The following is a 27,792-nucleotide window of genomic DNA, read 5'->3' on the forward strand; positions in this document are numbered from 1 at the left end:
TATTTTTAATATAATACAGATGGAATGAATGCCATTCTTACCTACATTATTTAGTGTAATTTTTCTCAAGAATGAAGAAAGAAAAGCATTTAGGAACTCTGGAGTCCTCCTTAGTGGAAGATTTTTAGAAAGACAAAGCAGTTGCATTCCAAATTATTCCTAATCACATAAAAATCTGAAATCAATTGAAAAATGCTACTTGAAGATACATACTCACTTGTATGAGTATGAAATATGCATTCATTGATATGTACTACAGATAAAGTAAAATAAAATATTTTCATTTTAATTACAATTATTCTTTATACGTGAAGATGGTGTTATTGATTAATTCCTCACTATATTGTGAGTTCCTTAAGGACAGGAACCATTTTTTGTTTCTTTTTGTATCCCCTGCACATGGCATAATACTTGGCACATAGTAGGCATTTAATAAATGTTAATGACTAACAGTCAGCATTGCATAATATTATGCTATCAGTATATTGTATGTTCTGAGATTTTTTTCTCCCTGTAATTGATAGATTTATAGTGTCCTGTTGCTGTTTTTTCTTTCTTTGTTTTTTTAAATATCAGTTGCACAAATTTGTAAGCTGGCTTGCCAGAGTCAGTGGCTAACTGTGTCTATGAACAGAGTAAAACCAACTGGTCCACATGTTTGCCATCAGCAGAGTGTTCTAATTAATTGAGCTAACTAGTTCTAGATGTTTAACTACAAGGTCAGACACCCCACTATAGAGATCATGTATTTAGGTTATATGACATCAATATGTGTGACAGCTAAACTACAGTCTATAATTTAAGTTGTAGTTTTTATAAGCTTTACTATATGCCAAAACTTTCAAAACTATCATAGCCAGGACTCCATCAATACTGGCAACTTTAGGAACACTAATGACTCAATTCTTAATACTAGAGTGGAGGACAGGAATATAATACATAATTGAAATCCAGATATAGTACACCAATCTTCAACTTACCTTATAAGTCCTTTACCAAAACAGTTTATCAAGAAGGAAAAGTGACTCATTTGGGGTTCACTTCTATCTTACACACTCACAAAATTATGTACTAAACATCAATGAAACTGTCAAAAGGACAGGAGGAAGGAGGAAAAATAATCACTGGGATATATAAGTTAATTTCCAATGTGAGATTGTGACATACTTTGAGTTAATCTTCATTGCCTTCTTAAATTCTATGTAGAACAATGACTGGATATAGATTGGTCTCATCAAATAATTGGTTTGTAATCACTGTCAGTAAATGTTGCCTTAAAAAAACAAAGAACAATTCCCCACATGTGTGCATGGATGTTTTTATATCAGTAGACAGCTGAAATAAAAGCCTAAATAATAGCATTCTAAAAATTAATTGTTTAGAGGGATCAAACTTATGGTTATGCGTGAGGAAAAGTATATGATAAAAAATTTAACTTACATTATTAACCACAGACTTTTCGTCATCTGAGCAAGCCTGGTAAAGGGTTCTGAGCACTATTTCTAAGTGTTGTGTAATGTGATCTTCTGCATGGAGTAACAAGACAGCCAGAAGCTGAGCTGATTTTACTCTATTTCCTACAACCCAGTCTGTTATATCATTACAGATGGCTGGAAGAATTTTGGAGAGGTTTCTGAAAACAAGTTCCCGGCATCCCAATACTGGACGAATCACTGGAGGAAGGGAAAATTAAAAAAAAAAAAACAATTAAAAAATCTCATCCATAAACTAAATTCAGGAAAAACAATGCAATATTTTAAATATAGAAGGTTAGGTTTATAGGCAATACCATTTCTTTCTTAATCATCTTCTTCTAACACCTAGCACAATGCCTAGCAGATAGGAAATGGTTACTAAATACTTGACTGATAATAAAAGAAGTTACAAACTTTAAGAAACATGGGTAGGTATGTACATAAGCAGGATAGCTAAAAACCAATGGAGATGATGCAAAGAAGAAAAATTTTGTTTTAACTTGTGTGTTCTCTTCCATGAGTTTCCTTATATTATATTTCTTTAACTATACTATTACTAAGTCAAAAGGACAAATTTTGCTTCAAGATGACTGCAAATTTTTCCCAATGATTTTAAGGAAGATTATAAAGATGTATAAACTAACAGGGTGCTGAACATACAGGTTATCTTCTGAAGTAGTAAAAAACCCAACATTTCCAAAAATGGTAACTAAAATGATAAAGCATGAAGATTTAAAGAGTATGTTCTCTTAAAAAATAGTGTTTAGTAATGATTTCCCCCATTTCCTACCCTTCTCCTTTTACTTCTTATCCTTACAGTATGTTAGGAATTTCTTTGGAATGATTCACATCTTATTTTACTCTTTAAATTAATTTATTGTTATTTTTTAATCCACTATTTGCCTTTGCCCAAGAGGTAATCTCAGGCTGTGCTTACGTAACAAAAGACAGTTTGAAAACCAGCAGACTGAATTAAAAAAAAAGTTTACAAAAGTGGTTGTTTTGATAACCAGTTTGACTGAATGCAACCTGTTTCATCCCTCCTTTATCAGTCCCAAACTGTGTGCCTATGTAAATGTATGTCTGTATGCACACGCATATACTCACACATATCTTAAATACAGTGTTAGAGCTACAAAATCTATATAAAAATTTAAAAATATCTAATATAGCAAATCACCTCCAATTTCAATTTGTGGGAGAAAACCATTTAGAATTATAAGAAGTAACAACAAATGGCAAAAGGTCATCTAAAAAAATAACCTTTCTACAAAGATAAATATGGAGTGGAATCCTATTTGACCACAGGCATAAACTGAAAAAGAAAAAAAAAAGAATTCTTTTTGACCATTCCCTTTCAACAGTTCCTTCATTTCAAATGTTTGAATTTAGACATTTTATCCCTCTAGCTACCTGTCAAAGATTTTTTCTTTCTTTCTACAATAAACGGTCTGCACCTGTATGCTAAGGCAATGATTCTGGTTGCTCAATAGGAAAGTCATTCAATTGTTCTGTTGGCAGTGAACACTCATCAGTCTTCACTTTCCTAGCGACCTGCAATGGTTATCATTGGGAGATCAAAGCACAAGGTGGTTGTGGTGTTGAGTTCATTAGTTTTTAAGTAGGAAAAGATAGTGGGCCAAAATCTTTTGTGGTCCATGATATAAAGGACAGAAGCTGAATTTATTTCAGTTTGAAAGAGAATCAGGCTTTATTGTTTGCACTTAAAATTATGGAAAAAAGAACCTTAAGTTCAGGCTTTTTCATTATTACATAGTAGGTTAAAAAAAAGTCGGATGCAATTTGGCAGGAAAGGTAAACAACACGAATTTACCCTCAGGTCTAAAGCAATTATTAACTTCTTAGGACTAGAGTCCAAAACTACCAGTTCAGGTGCCCAGAAAGCTCAGCAATCACCTATTAATCTTTTCTTTGAAAACATAATTGCAGTACTTTAGCAAGCAAAATGCATGGATAAACAATTTAAGCAGGCAAAAGTCTGCAAAACTGTACAAAGGGAACAATGGCACTGGTTAAGCTTTTAAGTAACACAACTGACAATTACATTAAAAGATTTATTCAACCTTAAGTAACAAGAGATAAGAGTGATGCAAATATTTATAAAGCTAACTCCTATGGTTTATTTTCACTACAGAACCAAAATAAAATGGTTAACAGTTTAACTTCTGAAAGTGCATGATAAGGAGTAGAAATAACTGATGTTATAAATTGAATGCCAGACATAAAACACAATGGAGGCCCAAAGGTGAAAAAGAGGATATTCAAAAGGTAATAGTCATGTCAAAGTTCCCATCTTAACTATAAACTAAGACCTAATAGGTGGGAGAAGAAAACAACCTTAATAAGCAATAAAATGGTATTACCTTTCACTCCTGAAGATCAAAGTTCAAATTTTGGCTTAGGGCAAAAGCAAAAATGAATTTAATTGTCCATTTCCTGTCCCTGCTTTTTCTCATCACAAAACCACCACAAAATTTGGCTAAATTAAAGTAAAAAATAATTGTGGACAACTTTCTGTCCTCCCTCACTTAACGATAGTGGAATCTCAGAATCAAAGTCAATAATCTAAGATTTCTAATTAATACTTCCAGCTAAGTAGAAACCCATAGGTACTAAACTGAATTCAATATTAGAAACTCAAAATCATGTTCACTCCTCTAAAATGACCCACTGTGTGCCTTTGGGAAAATCCCTTCTCCATGCCTCAATTTCTCTAACTGTAAAATAGGGACAACAAGTGCTTATAGACACAATTAACAACTGTAAAATCAGAAATTCAAGAGATTACCAAAATACTTCTAAAAATTCTCCCAAAATGTGTTGTATACAAATACCTAAATAAGGTCAATCAATCCAGTATTCACTCTTCAATACATCAATAATACAGTATAACCAAAAATCATCTTAGCATCTAGGTGGCACAGTGAATAGAGTGCCAAGCCTGGGATCAAGATTGTGACTCTGCACAGGTCACTTAATTCTATTTGCCTCAATTTCCTCATCTGTAAAATAAGTTGAGGAAGGAAATGTCAAACCACTCCAGTAACTTTGCCAAGAAAACCTCAAATGGGGTCACAAAAAGTTGGACACGACTGAAACAACTGAACAACAAAAACCATCTTAAAGTCATGAAATCTTGCTACAACATTATCTGGTCAAATGACCATTTACAACATTGTTCCTATAGAACTAACTCCCTATTACTCCTCTTTCCTTCCTACTCTACATCTTTTCACTTAATATTTTAAGACAATGTAAGACAATATATTCCTATGCTTTAAAAGACTTCCTTATGTCAAAGGGTTTAGTGGAATAATTGTACTGTTATTTAATTTTCATGGCTGACAAAATAATTTTCTTCTTATAGACAACTAGTATTTTTCAGATAAGTTGCAGCTTTATTACATAGTTATCCAAACAACCAGTACTTATTCAGCCCCTATTATGTACATAACATTGTCTAAGCTGTATTGAATATTAATATATTCTGATCATTTGCTTTTAATGGTGTCAGGTTTTCAAGTAATTTATTACTTTCCATCTACTTTGTAGTATTACTATCATTCTGAAGAACCCCAACATTAATTCAATTTAGTAGTGTTTAAAGTTGAAGGCTAGTAACACTCAGTTTTGTAAATAAGGATGAGATACCTTTAATACCTCCATGATTCTTTCAGTTTTCTTCCTCCTTGATATACCTACCAGAAAAGTCATTAGAAATCAGTGATATTGTGAGACCTGAGACAAAGGGCCTTGAGCTCTGAAATCAATTCTTTTTTCAAACATAATTCAACATTTTTATGGACAGAAGCACTGTCTATTATGAGTAATTTTTTTAAAATAGTGTTCCCACATATGAGGTCTATTCACACTTGCGAACACTAACAAGTGAACAGAAAAGTGAGGGGTTAAAGGAAGTATTTGAAAGGTTCCAAAGCAAGAGCTTTGGAATAAATGTGTGGAGGGTGACACAGCAACAGGAAATCATTCAAGAGGTCAAGTTAGGGGTGGGAGACAGTCTTTATCCTCATTAATAGCTCCAATCTAACTCAGTGACCAAGACTCAACAACAGTCAACAGCACTTGAAAGTCTATGTAAAGCTTCTCCCCAATCCAACACTCCTTTGCTGTCTGCAATTTTTAAGATACATCACACCTTGTGTTCAAACCTTTCTCCTTTCCAAAACTGAAATTAATACACCTTAAAAAAGTAGTGGTAGTCTAGGTTGTCAGTCATGGAGTGAAACTACACAAAATCCCATTATAAAGAAATGAACGACATGCATTAAAAGGGGATTCTATTTGTATCACAAAGAGAGTCAAAGTAACAATTCAATTCTATTTTCTTGCATAAAACAAACCTGGCAGGTCACTCATCATTATGAAGAAGTGCTTCCCCCTTCACTCAAGCATTGGAAAGGAAAACAATTTTAACAGAAAAATAATTTCAAAGGAGGACTCCGGAAACACACTGTCACAAAGTAATCTTGCTGCTGGGGATTCCTGCATGTGATTGTCAGATACATGTCAAGCATGAACTTGCTCTTTTGCAGTCTAAGAGCATTATGTTCTGGTAAATAACTGTCTTGAAGACCACAAATGACCCTCTTCTAATCTTTTCAAAGGTTCCCTGTGGCATTAATGCGTCAAAGACATTGGCATAGCATATAATAGGAAACTTGCACTTAAGGAGCTACCTGGAAACAATGTTGTCAACAGATTTGGTTGTTGTGCTTTTCACCCCTTATTTTCTTTAAAATAACCAAAATTTTAATTCAACACTGTCTAAACTTCTGATCTGAACCTTTCACATCTTCATTTGAAAGGCTATTAATTATATACGAGCACAAAGCTTATTAACAGTGACTTAAGGTTCATGTCCATAAGCTTGTCAATATAGATTTGGGATACTGTAAAGAACAGTTAGTCATGAAAAACCAGATTTTAACATATAGATTTAGAGCCTAAGAACAGAAAATTAATTCCACGAGAAAATGTTGAAAATCTAATAAAGTTTAGATTTTGTGAGAACTGAAGCAAAGGTTCCCAAGCATTAAAATCACCTTTTTTTCTTTTTTTAAACATAATCTAACATTGTTATAGCTAAAAACACTTTACAGTGGATGATTTTATTTTTCAATTGCTCATACAAAGAAGCAAAGATAAGGTCACTATCGTATTTGCAAACACTAACAAATGAATAGAGAGAAAGGGTGTTGTGCAGACAAATTAAATTAACTCAATTCATCGGTGAAGTCATAGTTGGAACATATTGCTCCAAGAAAATGTTAGTCCAATTACATTCATCCATGGGATGGATAACTAACTTTTTCAAATTACTGGTTATAAACATTTCTTCTGTTTCCAATAGTTTTTACTTCATGCTCTGACTGGAAGAACTTATATTCCTGTCAGACTCTGAAAGAGGATCCAACAAAATTAATATTTTAGTCTATTCTAGACTGGTTTGTTTCAATGGGGAAATATATTTTATTCTTTTAAAAACAACTATTTGTACTCCTGTTGAGAAAAAGGTATGAAACTTTCCTTACTAAGTATTTAATAGTTTTCATTACTTGTAAGGTGGTAGCCTTGGAGGCAGCTAGGTACCACAGTGTTGGGCGTGGAGTCAGGGAAGACTCACCTTCCTGAGTTCAAATCTGACACCTACTGGCTGTGTGACTCTGAGCAAGTCACTTAACCCTCAGTTTCCTCATCTGTAAAATGAACTGGAGAAGGAAATGGCAAACCACTCCAGTATTTCTGCTTAGAAAACCCCAAATGGGATCAGAAAGAGTCAGATGTGACTGAAAGGACTGAATAACAACAAAAGCCTCACAAGTCACTACAACTGGGAGGGATCACAAAGATCTTCAAATTCAGTATTGCCTAATTAATGATAAGCAGTCACTTTTCCAATTGTTGATAATTAACAACTCATAAAACTTTTATTACCAAAAGGTCCTTACTTCTTTAAGCCTAGAAACTTACAAAAACAAAAAACAAAAAACAAAACCTAGATTCTTCACACCTTATGCTCTCCAAGCCTAGGTAGGAGCCCTTGAGCAAACTTCCAGCCAAGTTATCACTACTGAATTCCACACCCCAATATCTCAGTTAGGCAGCTCTCAGACAAATCTTTGAACTGCTGAAAGCCATTGTATTTGAAATGATCCAGTGCAGAAAATTTAGACACTGTACAGCAGTCTGCAGCATAAATTATGCTACAAAACACTGATCCAATCCAAACATATCAATTTTTACAGAGTTGATTTATCTCAATTCCCATATTTATTTGTGGCAAGTATGGGCCTACCTAGCATAGTGCCTTTCACATAGAAGGCACTCAAATATTTGTTGATTGGTTTAGCAGGCAATTCAATAGTATACAGATAATAAAACTACAGTATTAAAAATGTAAAGAAAGGTGTTATAAATAATATATTCTGTGAAGAATTAGTCATATCTGACCCATTTACAAAGCTTTAAGTCACCTGACAATATTCAAAACCAAGATGCAATTCTGTCACACTATAGACAACCACTGCTACTATACCACTGCTAAATAATACAAATGTTAATTTTAAATACCAATTAGAGAGAGAAGATTACCAGGGCTTGAAGGGGGGGGGGAAATCCTCAGAAGTCCCTTTATGGGAAAGAGGAAATAATTTTAAAAATAAGAATATTCTTTACATTTTGGTATAAATTTTGATTCCTTTTTTTTTTTGAAGGGAAGAATTCCTTTCCAAATCCATTTTGTAAATCAGTATAAAAAACTACTGATTCTAATTTCTTTAACCTTTTAAGTCTCTTTCTTTACCAAAGTCCCATTCTAATAAAAAAGATTATGCCACAGGAGCTCAAACTATAGCAGGTTTTGAATAGAGATGTGGTGGTGGAGTTTGCATGTTTGTAATCCATGGACCAGTCTATCCAAATCTGGAGAGGATAACCACCAGGTTAGGTGATGAAGTTTAAGGCCAGAGTTACTCTGAAAAACTATAAACTAAGTCAGAGAGGGGTTGCTATCTGCACTGGTGGAAGGAGTATCCATATGGATGAAATCCCTAATCCTTGAAATCCTTGAAATACAATTCTGATTCATGCCTTCTAAAACACACATGCTTATTTTACACTAGATTTACTGCTCTTTACCATAATATTTGCAGGCTGAGCTACAAGTACAAGATCTAATGACAGAAAGAAAAAACATTATTTGATACAATGATTCCAGTAAATAGGAAGACCCCAGTTTGATAGTAAATCTATCATCAAACAACATTTTAATGCTGTATCTGACAGTTTGGCAACACTATCCTTGAAGGCAAATATCATTTTAACGTCAGAGATTCAAGCAAGAGAAGTGCTATATTAAATTATTAGATTGTAAATCTCCCACACATTTACTATTTACTTGTTTGATTCAAGTTGCAGTGTTTTTTTTTTCTTTGCCAATACATATATTATTATTTTAAGAAACAAAGTACTCTGTACAAAAATATTTATAGCAGCTTTTTTTGTGATAGCCAAGAATTGGAAATGGAGGGGATGCCCATCAATTGGGGAATGGTTGAACAAGTTGTGGTATATGAATGTAATGGAATACTATTGTACTATAAGAAATGATGAGCAGGAGGACTTCAGAAAAACCTGGAAAGACTTGTATGAACTGATGCAGAGTCCAAGAGAACATTGTACACAGTAACAGCATCATTGTGCGTGACTAACTTTTATAGACTTGGCTCTTCTCTGCCATGCAAGGATGTAAGACAACTCCAAAAGATTCATGATGGAAAACACTGTCCACATCAGAGAAAGAACTATGGAGTCTGAATGCAGATGGAAGTATAGTATTTGATCTCTTTTTTTCTTTTGTTGTTTTGTTTTGTTTCTTCTTTCTTGTGGTTCTTCCCATTGGTTCTAATTCTTCTCTACAACATGATTAATGTGAAAATATGTTTAATATGAATGTATATGTAGAGCCTATATCAGATTGCATGCCGTCTTAGGGAATGGGAAGGGGAAGGAGGGGGAGAAAACTGAAAACTCAAAAGTTTATGGAAGTGAATGCTGAAAACTAAAAATAAATTAATTAAAAAAAGAAACAAAATATTCAATTACAATGAAAAAAGTAAATAATATATTTTCATAATCTATTAACAAGCCAAAAAAAAAGGAGAGAAACGGGGAGTAATTAATCTTAGCATCTATCCAAAGACACAGGAATATCATAAAATATAAGATCATCATCTGACTTGTGGTTTAAGGGTTATCTTCATATAGATATCTACTATAAACATTTTCCTAACACCTAACTCAAGAAATATCAGAGAAGATACAGAGTTAGGAATTCCCAAGAAATCTGCTACAAGGAATCATTTGTGATTCCAATACCTAAAGCACATTACCTGAACCAGAACTGCCACGTCTGAAACAAAAGAGTGGGAAAAAAGACATTAAGATTGATTGAAAGGCAGTGTTCCAGGACTTCTTTAGGACAAACAAACCACCTTTCTCCTTAGTTCCAACTTAGTGGTTCTATTGCCTCTTTTTCAAATGGTATGAAAATCTACTTGGTTGATACGGTATATAACCATTTGTATAAGATGAGTAAGATTTTCAATTTGACAAAAGAAAAGACAATTCTTTAAAGACATTAATACATAATATGGCCTTCCAAATTAAACTCAGACAGTCACATAATTTTAGTCACTGAAGGACTTTCCTTCAATTTCAGAATTCCTTTCCTGTACAAATAATGATTTGTCATATTGTCTGCTCCATATTTGGACAGCTAGGTGGGACAATATATAAAATGCTGGGCCTGAGGTCAGGAAGACCTGAGGACAAATCCAGCCTCAGATACTTAGTAGTTGTGTGACTTTGGGCAAGTCACTTAAACTCTGTTTGCCTCAGTTTCCTCATCTGTAAGTTAGGGATAACAAAAGCACTTACCATGAAGGATTTATTGTGAGGATCAAATGAAATACTATTTGTAAAGCACTTAGAGCAGCACCTGATAAATAGCAGGCACCATATAAATATTTATTCCCTTCCCCCACTTGTCATACAAAGAAGATCACTACTAATTTTGGATTGCCTTTTGGAAATCTTGTTAATTACTATTTCATAATACTCACCTCCTTTGGGGTAATGGGATGGTGGAGGAGAAGCAAAATCAAGCTTATCCTTCAGATCATCCTCATTTTCTTTTTGCCACTGCAGACCTATCTTCTCCCAGAGGCTGACGGCCAATTCCCTACAATAAAAAAGAAAGAAAAACAATAAAAAAAGTCAAATACATATTCATGATATGAAAGAGTAGTGTTGGGAGGTATGAAAATCAATTCCTATTGATTTAAATTAAATCTGGCTGAATGAATGTTATTTGGATAGCCTGTGCTCCTCCGAATTGGTAAGAAAACTATAAGCTTTCCCATAACAATGAAAGGAAGATAACTGAATTTTGTTACCACAGAAGAAGGAAAACCCAACAATTGATTCCTTGCTTAATATCCCTGCACCAAAAGCACAATCAAGATGTAAAGTTCATATTTGCCTGATATTTTTACAGTAAATGTTGAAAGAATGAAGTTATAGAAATTTTATATTCAACCTAATTTTCTAACAGTTGAAATACAATAGACCAGTTGGAATCTCTTATAGGTGAACCTGGAACAAAGATATACTTACAAATTATTTTTAAACTTTCAGTTCGTGTGCATATACACACACACACATACACGAATATATATACACACAGAAACTAAAACTTTAAATATATATAACCTTATATACCTATCAATTATATATAATTTACTTAAAATTATATATAATATACAGAAACAGAAACTTTAAAAAAACACATGACATTATACATAAAACATAATTATCTCTACATACATGTGTGTGTATTATGTACACACAACACACACACACAAAACATTCAGTATCTCTGAGTTCTCAAAAGCTTAACAGTGCAGTCCAAGCTCAGGCAGTTAACTACTGGGCTCCAAGTATGAACTCAGTTAGTTAAGAGGCTATATGTTTGCAATCTGAGGACCGGCCTATTTAAGTTCAAAAAGACTTGTAGCCAGAATTCAGATGAATTACAATTTTAGAATTTTTAGGAAGAAAACTGTCAAACCCCAGAAAATAATACTATTTCCAATAGCAAAAATTACTTATATTAAGAGTTTTAAAAATTGGTTCAAATTCACTTCCAGAAAGCACACTGAAAATAAAAGCAGTCTATATCCCTTCCTTCATTCTTGAAGAAGGAAGGTACTAAAGCATGGAATACTACATATACTGGTTGATGTATTAGCTAATTTTTTCTCTCTCTCTTTTACTCCAGGGGACTACTTTTGGGGAGCGGGGGGAGGGGGGGTTGCACGGGGGGGAGAAGGGGCAAGCGAGGCACAAACTATAGCAATATATTTTTTAATTAAGAAAAATGATATTTTTATATTAAACTTCAACATTACATCCTACTTACGTCACTTCGGGTATTTCATCATCAAAGCTGCTTAATAACAAAGGAATTAACTTATGAAAGAATGAATATCTGTCTCTCAAATGTAACAGCCAGTTTCCAACAACAGAAGTCACAGCATGTCGAACCTATTTACAAAAGAAAATAAGAGTTCTACTACTTTGAGAATACACAAAGTAAATTTTATATAATTATTTTTAAAAATCTTTAGTCACTCCAAACAATCTCTTCCAATAGTCTTGAACATGAATTTTAGCATCAATTAGCATGCTAATCTGAACATCCCAAAATGCAGTACTGGCAAATGCAGACCTTCCCCACCCCCATGTAAAGATTTCTGGTTCTTTAATCACATTCATAATTCTTCTACTTTTCATGTGGCCAGTTCTAAATAGAAAAAAAAATTCAGGTAAGTAGAACAGCTCTGATTCTTGAGCATCTGGGAAGGTGAATTCCACTGCTTTCCCTATGTGTGCTGGAACCCACTTCGGGAACCATTTTCAGGTGCTACATTTCAAAACAGGTACTTGAACAGAATTTTGTTACATTTTCAGAAACACTGACATGTAGACAGAGCACTTCATAGGCCTCACTTCCTAATACCCAAGTAAAACCTTGGTTCTAAGTAGCAGGCCATTCTGAAGTATTATTAAGTATAATGGTACTCCAAGGAGAACGAAAAAGTTAACAGTACCTAACCACCTACTTTCTTTTTAGTAAGGGATTTAAATATTTGTTGGGGTTTTTTAAGCTTAAACACAATCTAAACAAATATTTGGTTAGTAGTTTTTTTGGAATGAATGAATAATCAACAAGCATTTATTAAGGGCCTACTATGTACCAAGCACTGGATTAAGCACTAGAGAGACAAAGACAAAAATGAATAGTCCTTGACCTCAAAGAACTTGCTTCATAGTGGCAAAACAAGTAGCTATCAAGTTCTCCTATTATTTGGTTCAGTAGTTAAATCCTTCCTAAAACATGAAGTCATACAATGAAAAAATAGAAATGACACAGGAATTAAAAATCAAAAACAGAAGGAAAGCTCTAAGCAAAAATATTTCATAATGACCAAAATAACATACAGGAAAATAAAACTAAAAGGCCCCAAAATTATTGTCATTTATGCAATGACTAATCTTGATTCCACAGAAATGATGGTGAAACATGCTTTCCTCTTCTTAGAAGAAAGATAGGAAACTCTGGGCATAGAATAAAGCATATAATGTATACAGTTTTATGTGCTGATTTTTTTTTTAATTTTAAAAAATTTTTAAAAATATCACTAACTTTTTTTAAGAAGCATTTTTCTCAGTGGAAAGAATACATGCATCTCAATGAAAACCAAAAGGAATCCAAAATGGCTCTGAGTAAATTCTAAATCTATAATCTAATTGCATAATTGTTACAAATTATACTTATAATTTTTACATACAACAGTATGTGAAATGTAATCTTTACATATAACAGTAGGTAGGTCATAGAGACAGTGATACAAATGGAATTGTTGGAATTGAATACAGCTAAAAGGCAATTACTTATATTCTTATTTCTTACAATGTTATTCAAGACAAGATACAAAGTTTAGTCAGTACTATTTGCTGATAATACTAGAAAGTCTGTCAGTCAAAGACTGCATGCCCCACCCCCCCAAAAAATCCCAAATCTAACACAGGTAGTGCCAAAACATATGTAAGAATGTGCAGTACCTTCATCAATATGACAGCAAAGGCATTCAGAAGAATAATTAGAAACTTATACTGTGCCAATCTGGCAGGGTTTAAATATGCTCTTCGGAGAGTTTCATTTAAAAAAAAATTAAAAAAAAAAAAAAAACAAAAAAAAACCCCTTCCTGAGGCCAATATTCAAGAATACTGCATAAACTTGCTAGAACAAGTTTTGGTGCTCTGTTTCTGCCTCTACTTTAATTTTGACATCTTGCATGGCTGTCCAGGCACATGGCAATCAGGACCTATACAATGGGCATTCACATCTAGAAACAAGAAAGAATGGAACTATTTGTAAAGAGTAAATTTTAAATTTCTCACTTTATGAATTGAAATAGCTAGGAAGGAAAAAAAAGGGTAGAAGAAGGAGGATTTGGGGTATTTGGCCTACCCTCTCTCCCTTAATAAGAGCCTAGACAATCTTTTTTATCTAGTTCTTGCCAGTGTGCTAAAGAATGTTACAAATTTAACTTAGTGAAAAGGTATTTATTCGCTTTCTTTTTGTTCATGTGGGATAAACACTATGTTGCCAGGTAACAGTTTTACTAAGTAGAAAATAACAGTTCAGTTAAAAAAAAATCAAAACTTAACCGATCAGAGTGGTTCGAAACAAAAAATTATCTACTTAACCTTTCAAGTAACTGACAATATCCACACAGATACCCCAAGCCCTAAGGTGGGGGGACAGGAGAGGGAGGGAGGCAAGAGATTCAAAAGGTAAAAAGCCTAAATAAAAAACAGATTAATGACATGTACATGAAAATAAATTACTATTTCAGGTCTCCTTTTTGACAAAAATCATTCTGAAAGAAAGAAGTCCAAATACAACTAGAATTCTATTGTAATAATATCATTAAAATATTGAGTTCTATGTAAATAAGGCTGTTTTAGAGTCTGGTCAACAGTCCATGCTAACATCCTCCTTTGCTAATATGGATAAATTCATAACCAATACATTCACCGGGTACATGTTTCTAAAATCACTAAATAATTAGGATTAGAAGGTCATCTAATGCAAAGCTCTCATTTCAGGGATGAGGCACTAAGGTTCAGAGAGGCCATTGTAACTTGCCTCAAGGTCCATCACATAGTAAGGAGCAAGAACCAATCATTTTTTAAATGCCATCCTATTCTGGTAAGGTACTTATACATAGCACCTGTATGTGAATAACTAAAGAGGCAGCTTGTGGAGCAGTGGATAGAGAGCTGGGCCTGCAGTCAGACTGACTCAAATTCAAACCTAGCCTCAGACACTTAGTAGCTGAGGGACCCCAGGCAAGTTACTGAATCTGTTTGCCTCAGTTTCTTCAACTGTAAAATGAGGATTATAACAACACCTGCCTTGCAAGGTCTTTGTGAGGATCAAATGAGATATTCGTTAAAAACTGTTTAGCATGATGCCTGGCATATGGTAGGTGCTCTATAAATGCTTATTCTCTTCCCTTTATAAGGATCAGTCATTCAGTTTGTGAACCTTGTGTTGCTCAGAGCCTAAATATTTTACAACAGCCCCGATCAGCCTAACCAAAACCTCTTTATAAAAAGATTCTTAAAACACCAAAATACTACCAACACAACATCCTGAAAACTTGTCATATCTAATTTTAAATTTCTTATAAGGAATTCAAACAGATATAGAAAATTGGCAAAGCAGCTTCTGCCTTGTCAGGTGTTACTGCTTTGGCACTAGCAACATCTTTTTTTGTGTGTGTAACACTTTTCCCTTCTTCAAATATAAATATTATTTACAAATGTAGTAGACATCTCTAGTATCTGCTATACATAAGCAATAATAAAAAATATCAGTCACTCATAGTGTATCACTTCTTTGTACAGCAGCAATAAGTTTCCATTTTAAGACTATTACAACACAGCCATTTTGATGACCCTTAGACGAAGGCTTAGAAAAGCAGTCTTCTATCTAAAAGGGGTGCTCTATTTACACTTTTCCAAAAATCTCAAAGCAGCTGCAGTGCTTCAGGGTCACATCAAACTCTTTTTTTGTCCTTTATTCTCTTTTTCCAGCTTCATATGATAAGTAAACTCCATTTACACAGGGCCTCCCAGCAGTGGACTCATGTTAGGGTTTGGTGTCTGAATCACTGCTGGCTGTATTCTTGGTTTCAGTCCATGTGCTATTCTGACCAAAGTGCCCTCAAATACCACAACACTCTAAAACTCTTCACTCTTCTGGTACTGGAGAATAAATTCTGGCCTGAAAAGGATCATAGCATGATTGGAGATGCAGATCTGAACTCTTTATGACCTCATTTGAGGTTTTCTTGGCAAAAATACTGGAGTGGTTTGCCATTTCCTTCTCCAGTTCATTTTACAGATGAGGAAACTGAGGCAAATAGGCTTAAGTGACTTGCCCAGGGTCATACAGCTATCAGTGACAGAAGTGAATTCTGAACCCAGTTTTTCCAGCCCACAAGTTAAGCACTTCGGCCACTGAAATATGCTGCTTCTAAGGAAGAGAGGTCAAGGACAGCTTTCTGCCATGCTCTCTGAAACCCAAAGCCTGTACAATATTCTGCATCCCTAAGGGGGGGGGGGGGTGGCTCATTCCAGGACCAACCAGGGCCCAATTCTGCTTATTTTCCAAGATCAGACAATATCATATCAAATAACTTAAAATGAAACAGACCTAATTGAAACTTTTTCACGACAGATTTTAAAATAGAGGAACACGGAGAGGAACTACAGAAAAGTGAAGTGTGCCCTATTAAAAACAGAGAAGTTCAAGAATCCCCTAAGTCTAGGTTAGGGAAAAGCAAAACAAAACTTTCTTACTTAAAAAGTAACTGTAATTGAATTTTGGGAAGAACATGTGTGTGTGGACAATAGAAGCAGTACAGTCAAGACAATTAAAATCTAAACGGTGTTATGAATTCCTAGAACCGAAGTATTAGTTCTTGTTGCTTTTGTGGGCAGTTCTCATATCTGTACAAATGTTATTTACAGAACCTGTTGTCTGTTGAAATAAAGAACCAAACAATTTTGTTTTAAAAAGAAAGCTGTATATTTTATGTACATCTTTCATTCAATTATTTCATCTTTCTTTAATAACCACACATTTAGCAAAATCTTGGCTGATAAAAAGGTGGAGCATGTCAACCTTTTACTCTCTAATTAGCCCATTCTAAGATAGGTAAGTTTATCCTACTAAGCAAACTGCTCCCAAGTATGAATCCTTAACCTTAGGAAATGCAATAATGCCTTTGTCCACTATGGTATTTAACTACCCTTTCTACTACTGATTTCCTATGGCCCAAATTCTCATCTCTTTCCCGCCCAGTCCCTATGATTTATGTTATTTAATCTCAATTGGACCCTCAGAAGTAATGCAGTCTTTTCACTCCTAATAGATTCTCTGTCCCAATTCTTACTGAGGTTAACCCAAATCTTCTCTATTTTCAAGCCTCTCATACCATCCTCTCACCAAGGACAACTATTCTAACATGTAACCTTGGTCCCATTCCTTCTTATCTTTTCCAGAAGATTGCCCCTTAATCAGTGAAGACTGTGGAGGGAGTTGAGCTGAAGACTTCTCGTACTTTATTGAGAAAATAGAGACCATTTGCTGTGAATTCCTCCTTCCCCTCTAATCATCTCAAAACCTCTTGATATCATCTCTAATTCTTCCTCTCTTTACTCTAACTCTGATGAACCTCCCCCTTGTGAGTTAGTCAATAAACACTTATTAAGAGACTACTACGTGCCAGGCACTTTGTTAAGAACTGAAGATAACAAAGAAAAGTCAAAGAAGGTCCCTGTTCTCAAGAAGGTTACAGTTTAATGGGGAAGGCAACATACAACTATGTACAAATCAGATACAGACAGAATAAATTGGAAATAATCAACAAAGGGAAGGCACTACAGTATAATTAGAGGGACAATGGAAAGGCTTCCTGTAGAAAACTGGGATTTTAGCTGGGACTTTAAGAAAGCCAGGGAAGTCAAGACATGCAGATGATGAGAGAGAGCATTCCCGGCATAAGGGACAGCCAGTCAAAATGCACAAAGTGGGTAGACAGAGTGTCTTGTTTAAGGAACATTCAGGAAGCACCACTGGATCACAGAATACATGGAAAAGTAGGAGTGATGTGTAGAGTATAAGAAAGTGGGGAGGGAGGAAGGGGCAAGTCACAAAGGGCTTTGAATAGTAGATGATTTTACAGTTGATCCTGTTGATGACAGGGAGCCAGTGGAGCTTACTAAGTTTGTGACATGGTCAGACGTCCAAGTGTGATGTGATGAGGGCCTGCACTATCGTTTAATTATCATCTATATAATCTATATATCTATATATTCAGCCCTAGTCCCAGTCTTGATCGTTAGCAGCACATTTTCAATTGCCTACTAGACATTTCAAATTGGATGTCCCACAGGCATGGGAAGCTCAACATATCAAAAAGAGAAGTTAATCTTTCCCACAAACTCAACTTTTTTCAAAACTTCCATATTTTTTGTCAAGGGCATTTACATTCTTAAAGTCACTCATTTTTTTTCTCTGTTTCATTTTTAAAAATTTATTTATGTTAGTTTTCAACATTTACTTTCATAAGATTTTGACTTCCAAATTTTCTCCCTCCCCCACCAGAAAACTGCATGTAATTTGATATAAGCTCAACATATACATTCATATTAAACCCATTTCCTCATTAGTCATGTTGTAAAGAAGAATTAGAACCAATGGGTGAAACCACAAGAAAGAAGAAACAAAAAAAAAAAAAGAGCAAATAATATGCTTTGATCTGCATTCAGACTCCATAGTTCTTTTTCTGGATGCAGACAGCATTTTCCATCATGAGCCCTTTGAAGCTGTCTTAGATCCTGGCATTGCTAAGAAGAGAAAAGTCTATCAAAGTTCACACAACGTGGCTGTTACTGTGGACGATGTTCTCCTGGTTTGCTCACTTCATTCAGCATCAGTTCATACCAGTCTTTCCAGGTTTTTCTGAAGTCCACCTGCTCATCATTTCTTATATCACAATAGTATTCCATTATATTCATATACCACAACTTGTTCAGCCATTCCCCAATTGATGGGCATCCCCTCAATTGCCAATTCTTTGCTGCCACAGAAAGAACTGCTATAAATATTTTGGTATATATGAGTCCTTTTCCCATTTGTATGATCTCTTTGGGATACAGACCTAGAAGTAGTATTGCTGGGTCAAAGGGAAAATCACCCAATTTTGCAACCTTGATGTCATCCTCAACTCTTTACTCAACCTCACACCATATAACCAAGTAGGTGCCAAACCTTGTTATTTCTAACTAAACGACACCTCTTATAAAACCAGACCCTTATCTCTATTCACTGCCAAAACTTCAGGTCAGGCCATCCTCATCTCTTACTTGGACCTCTGACCTGGACTCTTGCTTCCTAGTTGTTCTTCTTGCCTCAAGACTTTTACCATTCTACTGTGATTTTTCCTACAGTGCAGTTCTGACCATGTTATCCCCCTACTCAATAAACTCTGATGGGTCCTTATTGCCTTTAGGCTTAAACATAAACTTCTGTATTTGACTTTTTTAGAAGACTTCACAACTTGGCTCAAACCTACTTTTTCAATCATTAATTAATGACAGTACACTCTACAAACCAGCCAGACTGGCCTTGTCACAGTACACTTAAATGTAACACTCCATCTCAGCCTGTCTTTGCAATGGCTGTCCCCCACACCTAGAGAATATACTCTCTCTACACCTCAACCTTACTCTCCTTGTTTCCTTCAAATTCAGGGCAAATGTCACCTTCCACTTGAAGCATTTTCTGATTTCCCCAGAGGCTAGTGCTTTCTCTCATAAAACTACTTTGCATTTATTTTGTATATAGTTACACACTACACACATGTACACTTTGTCTTCACAGAGATCACTTAAGCTACTTGAAGGAAGGCAATGCTAAATTTTGGTCTTTGTATTCTTAGTACCTAGTAAAGTGCCTGGGGCATAGTAGATGCTCGATAAATGCTTGCTGATTGGTTGATTCTCACAACAACTTTGTGAGATGTATATGTCATTATGGGTCAGGGTAACACAGCTAGCTAGTGTCTGAGAAAGGATTTAAACCCAGGCCGTCCTGACTCTCATCCCACTGCTTTATCTGTTATATGCTGCCACTATAAAGTAAGAAAGTGTATACATTGCCCAAAGGGCTATAAAAATATGCAAACCCTTTGACCCAGCAATAGCACTTCTAGGGCAGTATGCCAAAGAGATCACAAAAATGGGAAAAGGACCCATGTGCACAAAAATATTTAAAGCAGCTCTTTTTGTGATGGCAAAGAATTGGAAATTGAGGGGATGCCCATTAATTGGGGAATGGCTGAACAAGTTGTGGTATACGAATACAATGGAATACTATTGTGCTATAAGAAATGATGAGCAGGTGGACTTCAGAAAAACCTGGAAAGATTTGTATGGACCGATGCTGAGTGAAGTGAGCAGAACCAGGAGAACATTGTACATAGTAACAGCCACGTTGTATAATCACTAGATTTAGCCCTTCTCAGCAAGGCAGGAATCTTAAGATATCTCCAATGCTCTCATGATGGAAAATGCTATCCTATCCACATCCAAATAAAGAACTACGAAATCTGAATGCAGATCAAAGGCATACTATTTGTTCTTTTTTTTTCTTCTGTTTTGTTTTGTTTCCTCTTTCTGGTGGTTCTTTCTATTGGTTCTAATTCTTCCTTATAATATGACTGATGTGAAAATATGTTTAATAGGAATGTATATGTATAACCTATATCAGATTCCACACAGTCTTGGGGAGGGAGAGGGAGAAAAATTTAAAACTCAAAAGCTTATGGAAATGACTATTGGGGGGGCAGAGCCAAGATGCAGGAGTAAAAGCAGTGACTTGCTTGAGCTCTCCCCCAAACTCCTCCAAATACCTGTAAAAAATAGCTCTAAACAAATTCTAGAGCAGCAGAAACGATGAAAAGACAGAGTGAAACAAATTTTCAGCCCAAGACAACCTGGATGGTTGATTGGAAAGGTCTATCATCCCTAGCTAGGAGAGGAATGTAGTTCATTGTGGCCCACGTAGGCAAAGACCAGGTCTCAACAAATCAGGAGGAGGTCTCAGGGGACTGAATCACGGGCAGCTGTGGCAGTTTCCAGACTTCTCAACCCACAAACGCCAAAGACAACTTAGAAGGTCAGTAGGAAAATCTGTGACCTCAATGAGAGAGAAGCTTGCTCCCAGCCCCAGTCCCAGAGCAGCCCCAGGGCAGTGGTTGCTTCTGGACCTCAGCCCACAGACTGAGAGGGAATCAAATCGCTGATCAGAGGGGGATTACAGGGTTCTCTGCTGGTGCTAAGGCAGGATTCTCTTGCTTTGTCCTTGCTTGGATTTGGGTCACAGTTCTGGGTGGCAGTCCTGGGGCAAGGAGGAACACTGGCGTGGTGGAGCTTGCAGTGGTGGTTGAGAGGGAATCCTCCTCACAGTTCCAAGGCAGAAAAGAGTGCTTGTGGTCACTCACAGACCAGAACACAGGCCAGGAAATGAGTAAAATCCTCACCCTTGATTGTAGCATCTTGGAAGAGCTGAAAATTTACAGGTCCCTAGAAGTATCTCTGAAAACAGCTGCACAAAACCCCTGAAGCTCCATTCTCCACACTTCACATACTCCTGAAGCTTCACATTCTCCACACTGGAAGCAGACCCCTACCTTAACAAAGTTTATAACTCAAGTAATTGGCCGGGATCATAAGCAAACTGCAAAAAAAGTCAGACCATAGAATCTTTCTTTGGTGACAGGGAAGATCAAAACATAATCAGAAGAAGACAACGAAGTCAAAGCTCTTACATCCAAAGCCTCCAAGAAAAATATGAATTGGTCCCAGGCCATGAAAGAGCTCAAAAAGGATTTTGAGAAGCAAGTAAAAGAAGTAGAGGAAAAATTGGGAAGAGAAATGAGAGTGATGCAAGAAAATCATGAAAAACAAGTCAACAGCTTGCTAAAGGAGACCCAAAAAAATACTAAGAAAATAACACCTTAAAAAATAGCCTAACCCAAGTGGCAAAAAAGGTCCAAAAAGTCAATGAGAAGAATGCCTTCAAAAGCAGAACTGGCCAAATGGAAAAGGAAGTCCAAAAGTTCACTGAAGAAATGATTGCTGATAAATCAAAATAAATAAATAAATGAATAAAAATTTTAAAAATATGTTGAAAATTGGTTATGGAAGGAGGTAGGGCAGGTGAAAATAAAACCAACTGTAATATTAGTGAATGGTTTTTGGAAATAGTGTTTGTGTGTGTGTGTGTGTATTTTTCAATTTATGTCATCTCTAAAAAAAGAAATATTACACTTGTACTACTAGTGAGAAAGAAATGGGAAAAGTAATTTACTAAATGAATCTTGTTGGTCTAAGATTCAGTATACTTTCCAAAAGCATGTCATTTACTTAGATTCCTTCATTCTTTCTGTCTTAAGAGAAAAAGGGTTCCATGAATCTTATTTATATTTTTATTTGACATTTTCATCTCTTAGATGTTCTTTTTTCCTATTTTTTAAAAATCTAGTTTTCAATTATTAATCTTGCCCTATTTTTTGTTTACCCCCTCTTTAAGCTGATTCTACTTACATGCATATACCTTTTTAATTGGTCATAATATAGTATGAAACAGAAACTTTGGTACCAAATTATTGATAGGCTTTTGTCCCCTGAACTGTAGGAGTATTCTGAGGAATAGTTAAGTTCCCTAAGGGAAACCTCATCTTGTTTATTTTTGTCTCTTCCCCCAGACATGAAGATTTCTGGGTGTAAGGAAGTATCTAATTTTTACTGAATAAATGAGAGCTTTGTCTTGAGTAGGTCAGCTAATCTCTCCAGACCTCAGTTTCTTCATCTGGTAAATGGTGAGGTGAGAAGTTAGGACAGGTGTAAATGTATAGAGACTAAATGTACAGAGAAAAAATATGACTAAATATGAGGTCATTTTCAATTCTATCTACTGTGAACTGATTAAATTTTGTATAAGAAAAATGATAAGGAGCAAACCCACATTTTTTACCACAAAATAAAGTTAATTTTCTCTACATACTCCTTAATCCTGAGGAATAGAAATCAATATATATTATATATATAATAAACAATAAAGTGTTTCAAGAACTAGGTTCAAAAGCTTTAGATGAGAAGTCATCTCAATGAGTCTATGTTTCTATGAATCAAGTTGTATTTTTCCAAAGTTAACGTTGATTTTGTCTTATCCCTTGGCCTATCTTTTTCCTCAGACTAGAAATACGACATTACTTGTAACATTACTTCCATATATGCTACTACACTGTTCCCTCCTGGTAGTTTTCATATGCTATACAAACCAAATGTACTACACCTTCCAGAATGTTCTTTCATATTTCTGCTTATCTCCTTTGATATCTACTCCAATGTAAATAACAGAAAACAATTTTGGAAATCCTTATTTTTAGCATTTACATTACGTAACTGAAATTTTCAGTATAATATCACCATGTTGTACCTAAAGACTACTCCAAGGGGCAGCTAGGTGGCACAGGGGGTAGAGTACCAGCCCTGGAGTCAGGAAGATCTGAGTTCAAATCCAACCTCAAACCCATAACACTAGCCGTGTGACTCTGGGCAAGTCGCTTAACCCCAATTGCCTCAACAACAACAACAAAAAAAAACAACACAAACCCCTCCCCCCCCCAAAAAATCCAAGACTGCTACTGCCCCCTCCCTCCTTCTCTTTCTCTCTCCCTCCCTTCCTTACACACACACACACACACACACACATTTTCAAGTCCAAACAACTATTTATAATGCAAATCGAAACAACTGTGAGGTACCATATCACACCTATCAGATTGGCCAAGATGACAAAACAAGAAAATAATAAATGTTGGAGAAGATGTGGGAAAATTGGAACACTAATGCATTGTTGGTAGAGTTGTGAAATGATCCAACCATTTTGGAGAGCAATATGGAACTATGCCCAAAGCGCTACAAAAATGTGTATACCCTTTGACCCAGCAATAGCACTTCAAGGGCTGTATCCCAAAGACATCACACAAATGGGAAAAGGACCCACATGTACAAAAACATTTATAGCAGCTCTTTTTGTGATGGCAAAGAATTGGAAATTGAGAGGATGCCCATTAATTGGGGAATGGCTGAACAAGTTGTGGTATATGAATGTAATGGAATACTATTTTGCTATAAGAAATGATGAACAGGCTGACTTCAGAAAAACCTAGAAAGACTTGTATGGTCTGATGTTGAGTGAAATGAGCAGAACCAGGAGAACGTAGTACATGGTAACAGCTATGTTGTGTGATGACTAATATTCATAAGCTTAACCTTTCCAAGCAATACAAAGATCTAAGACATCTCCAGAGGCCTCGTGATGGAAAATGCTATCCACATCCAAAGAAAGAATTATGGAGTTTGAATGCAGATTGAAGCATACTATTTGCTTTTTTTTTTCTTCGGTTGTGTTTTGCTTCTTCTTTCTGGTGGTTCCTCCTATTGGTTCTAATTTTTACTTACAACATCACTAATGTGAAAACATGTTTAATAGGAATATATATGTATAGCCTATATCAGATTTGTGCACTGTCTTGGGGACGGTGGTGGGGAAGAAGGGGGAGAAAAATTTAAACTCAAAAGCATATGGAAATGATTGTTGATAAATCAAAATAAATTAATTCAAAAAACATTTAAAAAAAGAGATAAACAAAAACCAAAAAATTATTTATAGACAGTTTTTTATTCTTCCTCTAATGCATTTACCTTCCCCCATAATGAAATTAAAATGAGGGGATGGGGCAGGGAGAGTAAAGAAAAACCAAGCCTCATTCCTTTTTTATGACAGTAGTACCCTTCTTGCAAATTCAGACTTGGTACTTTCGGTCAAGAAATCTGGGAGAGTTCTAAGGCAGTAAAACTAAAAAAGAACCTCCCATCACCAATTTGTTTCAATATGTATGTTAAGAAGCAAGTTCCAAATCTTACTCTCACTTTTTTTCCCCCAACATCATAGCATTCCAGTTAGAGTAATGACTTTGAGTTTATCTTTCACTGTTCTCCCTGCTCTGATTTCATTTTCCTCCCTTCCCAATCTTGACCCTATAGTTAACTAGCTCAGTTTAGTATACATCATCCTCTCCCCTTGAATCCCTTGACTTCCTGGTCTTGTCATCATTCATGCCTTGCTGATTCCCTCGGATTACCCCTACCATATGCCTCCTCCGATTTTACTCACAGGCTGTCAAACAATGTGCTGAAGGATGTCACACAAATGTGCTGACTGGGTCTACTACAAATTTATGTTATCTAATCCCAACTGGGCCCTCACTGTAGCAAGGCAATTCTATTCTTCTTCTCTACTTTGCTACTTTTCAGGGTAGCTGTTCCTAATCTTTTATTCTCTCTTCAAGCTTCCCTCACCATTTTATCCCCTTTTTCTCTCAGTTACGGACTTTACCTCTTACTTTATTAAACAAAATAGAGGCCATTTACCATGGGCTTTGTCCCCTATTCCCTATCTCAAAACACCTTGACATCATGCCTCATTACTAATCTCTAAAAAACTGGTCCTTCTCTTCTCCAAGACCAACCCTTTCTATTTGCATTGATTCATTCTGTCACATCTCCTTTCACAGCCTGCCCCTACAATCACTGTTAATTTTCAATCTCTCCTTTACCTACTGGCTCCTTCCCTACTGCCTACAAACATGGCTAAGTCTTCCTCATCCTTAAAAATCTTTCCCTTGATCCTACAATTTTCTCAAGACTTAATTCTCTTTCATAGCTAAACTCCGAGAAAAATCTGTTCATACATTTCATATGCACTTTCTTTCCTCTCACTAACTTCTCAATTCCTTTTAATAGGGTTTCTGATCTCATTACTCAACTAAAACTACTCTCTTCAAGATTATTAGTGATATCTTAAATACCAGTGGATAGAGTACCAGATCTGGAGTCAGGAAGACTCATCTTCCTGAGTTCAAATCTGGCCTTTGAAACTTACTAGGTGTGTAACTCTGGACAAGTCACTAAACCCTATTTGCCTCAGTTTCTTCAATTTGTAATATGGTCTGGAGAAGGAAATGGCAAACCACTCTGTTAGGAAACCCCCAAATGAAGTCAAGGACATAACTGTACAACACTACCAAATCCAATGGCCTCTTCTTAGTCCTTATTTTTATTGGTCTCTGACATCACTGACAGACACGCCCACCACCTAGATACTCTACTCCTCCCTGGGGAAGATATGGGGTGGGGGGGGGGGAAGAGCACACCCTAGAGATCTCTCTTGGGCCCCCTTCTTCCTCTAAATTCTCTCCTGATGATCTCATTAATTCCCAGGTATTCAACTACTGTTTCTATGCAGATAACTCCCAGTTTCATAAATCCACCCCCAGTCTCTGTCCTGAGCTCCAGTTCCACATTACCAGTTTTCTACTGGACATTTCAAGCTGCCATCTGCAGGAATCTGAAACTCAATGTGTCTCCCCCCACCAAAAAAAAGAACTTACTATCTTCCACTGTCAAAGGGATCCATGATATAAAAAAGGCTAAGAATTCCTGCTCTGTATAGTCCCAGAGATTCTGAAAAACAGTAATCTTCCATCTTTTTTCCAATTTATTGCAGATTCCACATCTTGTGAATGAGAGAGCCGCCTGACTGTCCAGGTCAATACCAGTGTTAAATAGGATCCTCTTTTCCATTAAAGTGAGCTATTAGCACTACCTAAGCAAGTGTCCTGATGGGAAGAGAAATGGTGTCGAATAAGGAAAGAAAAAAAAAAGGCAGAAAGTTACCTGGGAGACATCATCAAACAGCCTTTGTGCAAAATGAGAAATAACATCATCCACTGACTTGGCGTTGCCATACTGTATCACCAACCCTGTGGCCTGAATCACGGCCACTCGGACCTTGGAGTGCTGGTGGGAAATCGTTTGCATGAGAGGAGCTATTAAGGATTCCGACTGCATATGGAAATGATCTGCAGAGAAAAGGAAAGAGAAATGTCTTGAGCGAAAGCCCTTCCACATGCTCCGCGAGGGCCTGCCAGGGCTCCCCGTTACCTGGGACGCTCTGCGCGAAGTCCCCCGCGAGCCTGCAGCTCGCCCTCTTGACGTCGGGGAAGGGGTCCACGATGGTCCTCTGCAGGATGCGCACCATCTCGTCCAGGTAGGGGGCCAGGCTACGGCCGCAGAGCTGGACCGCGAGGCTCAGCAGCTCCACCAGGGCCAGGCGCAGCTCCTCGCACGGCTCCACCAGCGGCCCGGGGCCCAGGCCGGCCAGGCGCTGCGAGAGGGCGGGCACGAGCTGTGGCAGCGCGTCCTGGGGCCGGGCTCCACGGTTCAGGCCCAGGCGCAGGAGCTGCACGGCCAGCGTCCGGCACTTCTCGGCCGGGTCGCCCAGGCAGCGGAGCAGCCGCGGCAGGAGCAGGCGGCTGAAGAGCTCCTGGAAGTCGGAGCTTGGAGGCAGCGGGGGCCCTTCTTCGAGCTCCCGCTGGAGGCCCTCCAGGGCCCGGCGCCGGCTCAGCTTGGTCTCCGCTTCCAGGCCAGGAAGCAGGCGGCTGACCGCCTGGCTCAGCTCCTGGGCCGAGCGCCTATCTCCGGCGGCGCCGGGACCCTCGAGCACACGGGCCTCCGTCACCAACGCCGCCATTAGCTTCTGCGTTGTTCGTTACTAAGGGGGGGAAAAAAAAAACAAAAAAACCCACCAAACTTTTACGACAGTAGCAGGACGGATTACGGCACTACGGGTAGGGGCGAGGGGAAAAAAACTCCACACATACAGGCGAACAAAAAAACTTTATTGAGCTCACTTTGGAAAGGGACAGAACACAGAGCTGAAATTCTGCTGCTTCTCAATTGGAGCTTAGGGCTAGATAGCCGGCCGACTGTGGTAGCAAATGAGATTACTCATGCGCAATGCTTTGCAAACGTTAAAACGCCATAGAAATGCTACCTCCTCATCATCATCCTCATCCAAAGTTCTTTATGGGGGTGGGGAGCCCGCGAGGCGGGGGAAGGGCAAGGAAAAAAAAATTATTTCAATCTGATGGGTTTTCT

The 27,792-nt window shown here is 36.8% G+C and overlaps 1 protein-coding gene across 1 annotated transcript in view; it reads right to left on the minus strand.

The window, feature by feature from the left end:
• The window catches only part of LOC114051896 (dynein assembly factor 5, axonemal-like), a 71,767-nt gene extending 44,382 nt beyond the window's left edge, over positions 1 to 27,385 (minus strand). The window contains exons 1-5 of the mRNA XM_027874282.1: positions 26,797 to 27,385; positions 26,530 to 26,714; positions 11,998 to 12,122; positions 10,640 to 10,758; positions 1,441 to 1,673 (exon numbers count right to left, since the gene is read on the minus strand). Coding sequence (XP_027730083.1) covers positions 1,441 to 1,673; positions 10,640 to 10,758; positions 11,998 to 12,122; positions 26,530 to 26,714; positions 26,797 to 27,385 — 1,251 coding nt within the window. The remainder of the gene's footprint in view (positions 1 to 1,440; positions 1,674 to 10,639; positions 10,759 to 11,997; positions 12,123 to 26,529; positions 26,715 to 26,796) is intronic.
• Between the last annotated feature and the right edge of the window lie 407 nt (positions 27,386 to 27,792).

The sequence above is a fragment of the Vombatus ursinus genome, unplaced genomic scaffold (assembly GCF_900497805.2).
Source record: "Vombatus ursinus unplaced genomic scaffold, bare-nosed wombat genome assembly UNPS02014807.1, whole genome shotgun sequence".
Lineage (NCBI taxonomy): Eukaryota > Metazoa > Chordata > Mammalia > Diprotodontia > Vombatidae > Vombatus > Vombatus ursinus.